Genomic DNA, 12,045 nt, shown 5'->3' with positions numbered 1-12,045 from the left:
CCCATCAATCAAAGCATAGAGAGGAGGAGCATGAACAAGAACGTTCTCATACACCACCCGATGGAAGAAGGCACCAATGGAGGGGTCGTGGTCGAGATGATGAGGATTTCACTTAGGTTGAAATGATGCAGGAACTTTAGAGGTCCAAACTATCACTGTTTCATGGCCAGGGGACAGGACTCAAGGCTGAGACCTGGTTGCTTGACATGGGGTGTTGTTTCTCCTTACTACCTTATGGGAGCAACGTGAAGGCTTGTTGCGCGATCACAGCTGAGGGAACATGGTTACCTTTGGTGGGATTTAGAGTGTGATAGGCTCCAGATCAGTGTCGCAGATCTCACCTGGGAGATCTTCAAGGCGAGGTTCAAAGAGAAATTCCTATTGCCACAGTACTGTGAGGCTCGCATTGATGAATTTCATGAGCTTAGACAAGGCTTTATGACAGTAGATCAGTATAAGAAGTTCCTTGGTTTGAAGCAGTACAGAGCTATAGGCATGATGAGCCACTCATCACTCAACACTTTGTTAGGGGCCTTAGGGACTCTATCACTGGGGATGTCCGAGCTCACCAACCAAGGACACTTGCGCTTGTTGTTGAGAAGGCAAGGATCTTAGAGAGCAATGTGGCTAGGGGATACAGTGACAAATCTAGTTCTCAAAACCAAAATGCACAGACCTCAAGACTGCATGCTCAATTTACTCAGTATTTTGGGAAGGGCCAAGCCCAATAAGCACCGTCTCAAGGTGGTAGTAAACGTAGTGAGCAGAGACGTCAGCACTTCCTTCAAAAGGATGGGTAGAGTTCAGTTACCACAGGAGGGAAGGGACGAAACTAGAGTCGTGGGCAGAAATTTCAGAAAGACCGCCCTCCTCAGAGCAGTCAACAAAACTCTAGCAAGGGTAGTGCACCTTACCCTAGTGCTACTCAGGGTGGTCATGGACAAGTTCCAACTTTGGGGGAAACTATTATTCTTGTGGTCAGCCTGACCATAAATCTTTTGAGTGCTCCATTAAACCATCTACAAGCCCTGGTAAGGGTGCAGCCAAATCGGAGCCTACAGAAGGAGATGTTGGTAGAAATCATTGAGTCTTTGCAGCGGTTAACAACCGTCAAGTTGACCATCAAGGTACAGTAGTCGAGGCTACAAGTACGTTGCATGGTATTTCAACTTCAATTTTGTTTGATTTTGGTGCTTCTGATTCTTTCATATCACCATCTCTTATTTAGCGATGTGGGCTAGTGGCAGTGCATCAAGTCGATAGGTGGCAGGCTGAGTTAGCCACGGGTTCCAAAGTGTTTGAAGACTTGTTAGTCAGTGGTTGTATTCTGATGGTTGTATTCTAAATTTGGGTACCTTCACCACTATAGTGGATCTTCATATCCTACCTCTGGGATCGTATGACACTATGTCGGGCATGGATTGGTTAGCTGCCCATTAAGCCAATATCAATTGCCATCGTAAGACGGTACAGTCTGTTGATGACACGGGTGGGTAGGTGAAACTTTTGGGAGTCCAGAGACTAGTTTCACTTCAGATGATCTCAGCTAATTAGCTGAAGCGGAGTGTGCAAAAGGGTTGTCAATTGTTTCTTGTTTCTGTGAGTGATCTCAAGGAAGCCAAGAGTCGTGCGGTGACACTTGATGATCACCCACTCCTTCGTGAGTATGCAGATGTGTTTCCTAATGAGATTCCAGGATGCCACCATAGCGTGACATTGATTTTTGGATTGGTCTTGTATCAGGGGCGGAGCCAGTTTCACGAGCTCCTTACCGCATGACTACTCAGGAGTTGAGTGAGCTCAAATTGCAGTTAGAGGAATTGTTGGCTAAGGGCCATATTCGTCCTAGTGTATCCCCATGGAGTGCACCAGTCATCTTCGTGAAGAAGGATGGTTCTTTGTGTTTGTGCATTGACTACCAGCAATTGAAAAAGGTGACGGTGAAGAACCGGTATCCTTTTCTGAGGATAGATGACTTGTTCAATCAGATGAAGCTAGCACAAGTGTTCTCAAAGATTGATCTAAAGTCGGGATACCATCAGCTTCATATTCAGGAGGCTAACATTCATTGAACCACGATATGGGCATTATGAGTTCACTGTTGTACCCTTTGGGTTAACCAATGCACCATTAGTGTTTATGAGTTTGATGAATGGTGTATTTTGCACTTACCTCGATCAGTGTGTCATTGTATTCTTGGATGACATACTGATTTATTCAAAGATTGTGGAGGAGCATGAAGTTCATTTACGTCAGGTGTTGCAGTGCTTGAGAGACCATCAGTTGTATGACAACTTGAGTAAATGTGGGTTCTTCCACTCAAAGGTAAAGTACCCGGGGCATATCATCACTGGTGATGGAATTGTGGTGGATCCGAAGATAATCTGACCTATCATGGATTGGTCGATTCTCACTAATGTCTCAGAAGTTCGTAGTTTCATAGGATTGGCGAGTTACTACAGTCGCTTCGTGAAGGATTTCTCACAAGTAGCGCATCCCACCACTTCTCTTCAACGGAAAGGGAAGAAGTTTGTTTGGTCAGATCAGTGTGAGGCAACTTTTAATGCTCTTAAGGAGTGTTTGACCAGTGCGTCAATCCTTGTAGTGCCTAATCCTATAGGTTATCTCATGGTTTGCATAGATGCTTCGTTAGAAGGTGTGGGTGCAGTGTTGATGCATAATGGTCAAGTTATTACATATGAGTCTAGGTAACTCAAGGACCATGAGCTTAACTACTCCACTCATGATTTGAAACTCACGGCCGTAGTGCATGCCCTTGTCCATTGGAGGCATTTTCTTTTGGGACACAAGTTTGAGTTGCATAGTGATCATAGGAGCTTGCAATATATCTTTACTCAGCCAAACCTGTCGTTCTTGTGTGAGTATGACTTTGATGTTCATTACATTAAAGGGAAGGAGAATATCGTCGTCAATGACTTAAGTAGGAGGCAACATGGGGTATCAGTGTTGTCATTGAGAGTGGATTTGCGAGGCCGTATCTTGGAGGCTTTGCCCAATGACACTCAGTATCAGGAGGTGAGGACAGAGATCAAGTCTAGACGTACCCTTGAGGGGAGATTTTCAGGTTATATGCTTGAGTTTGATGAGCTACTACGACACTTGGGGCGTATCTATGTACCCGTTTCGGGTGATCTTCGTGCCTTGGGTTTGTCGAAAGCGCATCATGCACCGTATTCCACACATCTCGGTGTCAAGAAGATGCATGCTGATCTTAAATAGTTGTACCTCTGGGCAAGGATGAGACGCAATGTTGCTGATTTTGTTGCTCGATGTCTCGAGTGCCAGAGAGTGAACGCAGAGCATCAGCATCCAACAAGTCTATTGCAACCGCATACCATTCCAAAGTGGAAGTGGGATACGATATCTATTGATTTTATCACAGGGTTGCCTAAGTCATCACGGAGACATGATTGTATTATGGTGACAGTGGACAAGTTGTCCAAGGTAGCACATTTTTCACCCATGAGAGCATCCTACACAGTTTCTTCTATAGCGCATGTTTTCTTGGAGAATATTGTTTGTTTGTATGGGATCCCTCGTCAGATTATTTCGGATAGAGATCCAGTGTCTACTTATGCACTATGGACGTCTCTCCAGCATGCTTTGGGCGCGCAACTCAATTTTAGTTCGGCTTATCACCCAGAGACCTAGTCAAACTAAGAGTGAATCAAATTTTGGAGGATATGCTTCGCATATATGTTATGGACAAGCAGGTGAAGTGTGAGGACTATTTGTACCTTGTTGAGTTTGCATACAACAACGGGTATCATAGTTCTCTTGGCATGTCACCTTTTCAAGCCTTGTACGGTAGACCATGTCGTAGCCCTTTGAGTTGTCATCGTTTAAAGGATCGAGTTCTTTTGGGTCCAGGGATACTTCAGGATATGGAGCAGCAGGTTGTTCGTATTAGGGAGCATTTGTTTACTGCTCAAGACAAGCTATAGAAGTATGCAGATGCCCATAGGTTGGATCGTCACTTTTCTATTGGTGATAGGGTGTTTTTGAGAGTGCGATCGAGGAAGAGCCCCATCCATTATGGGAAAGGCTCTAAGCTAGCGCCACGATTTGTCAGACCATTTGAGATCCTTGTGAGGATTGGTCCTATTGCTTATCGACTAGCATTGCCACCTAGCCTATTGTGCATCCATGATTTTTTCATGTTTTTGTTTTGAGGCAGTATATTCTGGATGTGACCCATGTTCTTGATTGGAATGCTTTGCAGGTAGCGGACGGGCAACTTACTTTGGAGCCCATTTGTATCCTACAGCACCGAAGGCTGACCTTGCGAGGTCGAGACATCAAGCAAGGGTCCAATGGGACTCGAGCGATGAGACTTCGGCAACTTGGGAAGATGCTACACGACTGAGGGGATTGTATCCCTATCTATTTGTCGGCTTCCAGGAGTAAGCCTATACTAGTGGGGGAGGATGTAGTGCCTCTCATGTTTGCAGCCTATACCTTGGTTATTTTGATTCGAGAGAAAATTGATGCTCTTGGTATTTGTACTTTGAGATAACCTGAGGGTTAGATGTTATACTTTGATTTCAGTACCATAGATGATTTACTGCTATGTTGTTTAATTTATCATATTTGCATGTTGATGCCATTTTGAGATGACAATAGGTCTATGATGATATCTAATTATCTGGTATTTGGATATATTTCTAATTATGTTATGTGAGAGATTTTATGCTATGGTTATTTACTTCATTCTTGCAGCTTAATGCTTTACGCGAACGTGAGTGATGTAAATGGATTATTTAGGTATAATTGAATAAATGGTTAAACTAGTTATTTAATGCATTTATTGCTTCGGCTATGTTATTATATGTAATTGCACTTGATCGTGTGTTTTAGCGTGCAGGATTTATATCCCTAACAGTGGCACATGGAGTTAGTGATCCAGCTATTCATAGTTTACCAATGTCATCCCTGTATGGTCGACGTATCCTTATTTTAATTGTATAAATTAAACCTTTCAGTAATTATTAAATCCAGACTCATCTGCATTATGTGATTAGACCAGTGAGCGTGTCTGTGCATTTAGAGGTTTGCATTGTCGTGTAAGTGTTAAGGAGATTTTTGTGATTTTGGATTTTCGGGCTTTAATTTTTATTGGATTTAATTTCTGGCAGCTTTGCCTTAGGTGAATTCCTATTACGAGAAATAACCTATTTTCGTTTGGGTCGAATCCAAGTCTAGCTAGTCTAACTGGCTATTTGCCCTAATCGATTATTCACTCAAAAAGTGAATAAGTATTGAAAAAGGGATTTGTTTTCTCACTTTTCAATTTTGCAATTTAATAATTGGAGAGCTTTTTCTGAAGGATTAGTTTTTTGCTCGTTGTGAGAGCTACGAATATGGGATTTTGGCGAGGTCAGTCTCGTAGGATCTGGCTTGGGAAGACCTTGCTTTGCCATCACTTTCAGTAGTACCGGCGGGTTATTTATGTTATCAAGTAATTTCAATTTCTGCCCCTTTTGCTATCAGGTAGGGCTTTCTCGTTTTCTTGTTTCTACTTCGTTTCAGCTTCTGTTTCTAATAGCAGTTTGTTAGGAGGCTGAGAACTGGTGTTCCCCTCCATTTTTGTTTGCTAGTTCTGCTCAATTGGTCGAGTATGAATATTTTCCCTATTTTTGGGATGGGGATTTGGGGTTTCGCACCGTTATGCTGGTCATTTTTGCATACAGTGTCCAAACCCAAATATTATTGGATTTTCGAGGGTTTTGTGCCCCAAGACCAAATTGGTTTTAATTTCGAAGTTTTCCAGTTTTTGGGGTTTTTACTTCATTTTGTGTCACCCTATTTTCTCAGGTTTTCTTGGCATGATGTTGGTTGTGGACCTGGACGATTCATTTGGATGTCAGTCAAACCACTATTGCACTTTTTTGCTGCATTGGGATGTGTGTCGCATCCATCCTTCCGAGTTGTTATTTGATTGAGTGTCATTTATACTTGTGTTCTCATCCAGCCCTTGTGTTTGATCTTCGTGATGGTGGTGCGCCACACACAAGCATGTGCGCGTACATTTGTCGAGTGACTTGTGAAGCCCGACCTCTCATTGCATTTCGGTAGAGTTATGTTCATGTGGGGTTGGGTTAGGAGTATGCATGCCTACGGGCACTCATTGTGTGATGAGCATGGGTATGTAGGGTAAGGTAGTAGAGGGGCTTCTCTCGTAACCCATGCGGTGTCCCCGATGTGGTGTACGTGTAGAAGTGTCTAATAAGTGATAACTTAATTAATTGATAGATAATTAAATAAGATAAGAAATTATGGTTAGTGTCCCGAGGGTGGTGCCGAGGGGAATGGTTATTTATTTCAGCACGTTAACCTCCCGAGGGTGTACGAGGGGAACGGTTGTTTGTGTGCTACAGCTTGGCTGATTCTGAGTTACCAATTCTCCACCAGAGTCCCTACATAGTTACCCATAGGTTGTCAAACTAGTACCTATTGTACTTGCATTGTTGCATGGTCTTGGATTTTGTCATCATTACTGTTTGGCATGAGTGATAGCCATGGTTGTTTACTTTGGTGTGTTTATGGTTGGATCATTATCTCCATCAGCATGGCGAGAGTGGACCTACGGGTTCCACGTGGTTGGGAGGCATAGCTACCTATACCACTACTGGGGACCGGTGTACAAAAATGATCTATTATCCCAGTGCAACCGTTGTTGGATGTTTTCACTTGGTACTTCCGGTTCCGAAGTACGTTATCTTGTGATTTATGCTTTCATTGGCATGCTTGTATATCATGTTTAGATGATGTTAGTATTGACACATTTCCTTATATGATGTTTAGCATATGTAGATGATGAGTTGATTTGTAGGATTATCTTATGCTTTACTTCTAGCATGTTAGATTTCCTTGTGCTTATGTTGTACCACGTTTTAGTAGTGATGTTCTCATAAGATAGCACCAACGATCTGGTCCGTAGTTTGGGATGTTTCGCGCAAAGTATGGCTAGGGCCCACGATGGTCTTATGATGCTATTATGGTTGGGAGGAATCACGTACTTAGTTTGGCTGTTCTATTCATTGCAATGTTACTTCAATTTATTGCGATGTTGTTTTAGTACACTATGATGTTTCCTTCTGTACTTTACCTTCACTGCTTTGTTAGATGGTTAGATGCAGTTTCCAATCTTGTAGCTATTCGTTCAAGTGTCTTTTCCTCGATTTGTGGATTCGGTACTCCCCGGTGTGGAAGAATACATTTTCTAGCTTTCTTCCCTTAATGTTTTTTGGTTTGTTGTTTGGGACTCTCACGTGACTTCATAGTTTCTCGCGTGAGAATGCGAGTTCTCACGTGGTGTGTTAGTCTTCTTGCGCGACTTGGTTGTTTGGTCAAGAACATTCTCACGTCGTTTCGTGCACATCCTCGTGCGAGATTTCTGTCTGTTGTTGGTCCTCGCACAAAAAACAAGGGGCATCTCCACTGATTTTCAGGGATCGATTTTTGGTGATTCTAGTACCTTTTGGGTTTACTTAATTTCCCATGCTTTGACAGATCTTAGATTCTTTGCGTTGTTGTCATTTTGGGTTTTCGTTTTCTATTGTGGGTGTGTCAATTCAAGTAGTGGCATCTAGAGATTCATTGGTTGTTGGGATGGTAGTTAAGTCTTTCATTACGATCCTTGTAATCCATGTATGATGTTGTCTTGTGCACTCATACTTGTTCAAAAAATAATCTTGGCTTGTATTTCATCCTTGTTCCAAGGATCTCCAAGCGGGGCATTACTATATAAATCTTCCCTTCTAGACTATAGTTCCTCTAATGATGTATAGGGAAGCTCTGTTAGAATTATTCAATATTGCTTATGACAGAGAAAGATATAAAAAAATTACTTGAAAAAATTTAATTAATGTATTGATATAATTAACATCTATTTATCCCACGGGATCCTCTTATTACTCTATCCTTGAGCTCTAAGGGTCCGTTTGGTTCCTGGAAGATGACAGGAATTGGCTTTTTCAAAACCCGGATTTGAAAATTTGTGCGTTTGTTTCAAAATTTGCAAAATGGAATTAGCATACGCAACTTCCAATTTTGCCTCAAAACCAGGTTTTGCAACTTCTTAAAAAAAGTAGGAATTGAAAATCAAAACCTGGTTTTGTTTTTGAAGGAGTGTAAAAACAATAGATTGGACTACTTTTTGAAATTTACCTTCAACTCCAAGCTTACGCATAAAAATGTGTCTTCACACGCATCTTCCGAGTGAAACAAACGGTTTCAGTAAAATCTCAAAAATCGGAATGAAGATATACAAAACCTTGATTTGGCTAAACCAAGGTTTGTAGAAATCCGGGTTTCTTAAATTCCACGAACCAAACGGACCCTAATTGATCAATTTCAAATTTCCACAAGGGCATACACTGGAGATTTTTTTTGGTTATTATTATACTAATCTTTGCCTAACAACTTTTTTTGAGTTTTGAATGACTGATAGCACGCAGAAAGCAAAAGGAAGGAGGAAAATAACAGGAAATATCTCATAAAGCGTCATCAATACTGGATAAAGTCAAGACTAATTCCTATATGAGTGAACTATAGGCAAGTAAAGGAAAAGGATGGAATGATCACATAGTCTCAAACAGAGACAAAGACAGCTACTTAGAGATAACTGGAAAAGATATGCAAAGAGTTAATTTGAATCTGAAAATTTGGAGTATACCCCTTGTAATTGTGTAATATTTGTATAGGACAAAGTGTCCCAGGCTAGACTGGAGGTATTCTTCTCTGCTCTTTCCTACCAATTACCGCTTGAACAGAGACATTGTTTTTTAATTAATGTAATATAGCTTAGGCTTTTTACCAATCAAAAAAAAAGTTGTTTCAAATTATTCTTATGTATAACTATTTTGTTATGAATAGTTTGCCATCAATCGAAAGAAACATTATACCTCTGTATTCAATATGCCATGTTTCATATCCAACAAACTCACTGCAAAATTGAATAAAAAAACTTGCAATAGAACCCTTCTCAGAAGTATGCAAAGTGTTTGACAAAATGTGTATGACAAGAAATACATGATCTCGGTGAAATTACAGTAGGGTTTTTTTAAATCACTGGATTGGTATCTCAGAAACTGATCCTCTGCCTCTCTTACTCTTCTTCTCATTTGGTGAGAGTAAGACAGTAATGCAAATGCACTCTACTTTTGGGGTGGTGGGCATCCTCCCGACTTGGGTTTTTATTCATTTAGATTTATTTTTTAAAGGCTGTTATTACGCGTTTGATGTTAAAAACGCCCTACAGATTTGGGTACAGCTGTGTGATGTCAGAACTATTAGGGGATGGCTAGGGAATGCTAAGAAGCCCTCGTAAGAACAGCCAAAAAAAAGGAGGAATGAGAGGAGGCAGGAGAGCAGCCATCTGCTCCAAATCCCTAGACCGTTCAGGATGATTAAGACACAACACTGATACAGAAGAAGTGTCCTCACTGAAAATGTATAACAACCTGCAACTGCGCTACAATGCAAAACGCTGGCTTTCTGCTGCCCCGCATGTTTTTTTACTTGTTCCAACGGCTACATTCAACTGTGGTTGCCGACAATTTAAAGCAATTGAGAGCAGCTTCTTTGAAAAATCCAATTTTTGCAGGTCATTGAAGCCTCAAATATGTGCCATTTATGTATCTAGGTTTAAGAACATTTCTAAAATCCAACCCTCCCCACGATCGTCTATCCTCATAATTTTTCATTTCTGACACAGAATAAAAAACCCTATGGTATAGTCTCAGGGGCTGTAGCAAACACACATGCAAGGGCCATACTTAAAATTACCTCGTAACAGTGAAACTAGCCCATAACCTCCGTTGGTCTGTGGCAAGATCGTGGCACAAGAGACATAGAGTAGACTTAAGAATGACCGCAGCTCAGTGAAGTACACTCGGACATGAACAGGACGTAACGTAAATCCTAATATATCGATGATCTTTAACACATGAGCAACATCACCGATTCTTTTTCATTGAATCCTAAGAAACTTGTCCCAAGCTTAACTCTTTACACTTAAAAACTGTGGTTCAACCTTACCTCGTAGAACGATGTCGTCCAAGCTTACCCTAAACTTCTAATTGACGCCCAAAATTAATCCGGTCGAAGGGAGAAAGCTAAACAAGGGTTTAAGAAAATGTAGAAAGTAAGAGACTGACCTCGACGTGATCCCAGACTTGTGCCACAGGAAGAGGGCCATGCTCTCTCACTATATCATATATTACTCGACATACAATTCGGCGGTCTTGTAAAGGAATGTTTGGATCCACAGACGCAGTTGGTCTTCTTCTCGGCCTTGCTCTTCTTGAAAGACATCTGATGGCTGTTGCAAACATCTTCTATTCCATTCCCAAACCACCCAATGAAAACTTACCATTCATCAAACTGAATAGCGTTTTAGTAGTTCAAGTTGAATATCTGTTAACGAGAAAGGGCAGATTGAAGAAAGCAAACGTCCAAATTATGGGCAGAGATTTAGGTAGAGGTAAGAGTACCAACATATGTGGTTGCTGTAAATGCAAATTGCTTGGAATACTGTTCCGTTTAATACAATATAATAAATTGTCGTCACATTTTTTCCCATATATGTTTCTTTTTAGTTTTTTTATTATTAGTCCCTGCCTTATATAAGGGAACTAATGTTCTCTTAGCGCCTTTCAATTATTTTATGCCCAATAAAATTGATGTTATATTATAAACTTTGTAACGTTCAATTTAAAAAATCAATTATTCTATGCTAATCCCTATTTTTTAATTGGTCAGATTGGAATTTCTGGGCTATATTCTTATTTTCGTGAGTGGAAAAATCTGAAATTAACCAAATTTCGATAGCAAATAAAAATTAATTAATCTATTCATATTATAATGACTTTATGTCGGATTGAAATATGAAAGGATTTGACATGTGACCACATGTTTGAAATCATATCAAATTATGCTTATACCAATAATCTTCATTAATATAGCGTATAAATTATAAAAATTGCTTCATTGATACAGCCCCACTGCAATGAAAATTAAGAATCGATTGCATGAGTATTTTCGTACATTACTAGAGAGCATAGCGTTTTGTTTGAGGAACACTAAATTAATATCAATAATAATTACCCATGACAAGTTTATCTCAAGCTTAAAAAATTGCTCAAAATCCAATTTGTTTCTAAAGATGGATGTCAACAAAATTTCATGGGATTTGGCAGTTAGTTATTGGAGTTCTCATGAAATAATTTTATACTCTTTATTTATTTGCCGTAGGCAATATACTATTGCAATCAGTTCTACTTAAGTTGTGATTAATTTTATTTATTTCGTCCAATTACATTTTAGTATTTTTATTTTGAAGTTCTTTTTTTTATTTTTCTAATGTATATGTGAGAGATTTTTAATTTTTAAAATATGTAAAATTATTTTACTTCAATTTTATTGGCTCATACCTTTAGGGTGTTATACGACGGATTTCCAGGAAGCATGCCCATATTATGAGGTGATATTTTCGGTAAGAATATATGAAAATATGAAATAGATCAAACATATTTTAATACATTTTCAAAATATTAATACTTGAAATGCTAACAATTTATAAAAATAGAATGATTAATTTAAAAAATTATAAATTGAATATAAGAATTTTTAACATCTCAAATATTATGAAAATATTAAATTATAATTAAATTATATTATACATTGTCATTATCAATTTGGTATTCTTATAATTATTAATTATTAGGTTTAATCTATTCTATCCAATTAATCTATTATCTATTAAAACAATAATAACTTGACGGCAAATACAAGTCACTATGTGACACTTGTTTATAAGTCATTTCATTCATGTTATTCATTCATTCTACAAAGTCTTTTATCTAAAACATATAATAGCTAATATGATTTTATTTAAAATAAAATACAATTTTTTTTAAACTTATAACTATTTATTTAAATTTAGTTGAAATAATTATTTATATAAATTTAGTTCAAAGATTTGTACATATAAATTTAGTTAAATTTTATCCTTTTATGTTT

The 12,045-nt window shown here is 39.0% G+C and overlaps 1 protein-coding gene across 1 annotated transcript in view; it reads right to left on the bottom strand.

Moving 5' to 3' along the window:
• LOC149531002 (uncharacterized) overlaps positions 1-10,614 on the bottom strand; it is a 37,577-nt gene extending 26,963 nt beyond the window's left edge. The window contains exon 1 of the mRNA XM_089808887.1: positions 10,182-10,614. Within this exon, the coding sequence (XP_089665013.1) occupies positions 10,182-10,358 (177 nt within the window). The 5' untranslated portion in view covers positions 10,359-10,614. The remainder of the gene's footprint in view (positions 1-10,181) is intronic.
• Positions 10,615-12,045: the final 1,431 nt, after the last annotated feature.

This window comes from Cupressus sempervirens, chromosome 11, assembly GCF_028749045.1.
Source record: "Cupressus sempervirens isolate cs-2001-9-10 chromosome 11, ASM2874904v1, whole genome shotgun sequence".
Taxonomy (NCBI): Eukaryota; Viridiplantae; Streptophyta; class Pinopsida; order Cupressales; family Cupressaceae; genus Cupressus; species Cupressus sempervirens.
The sequence above is the reverse complement of the archived record's forward strand: the minus strand, read 5'-3'. Positions and strand labels throughout refer to the sequence as shown.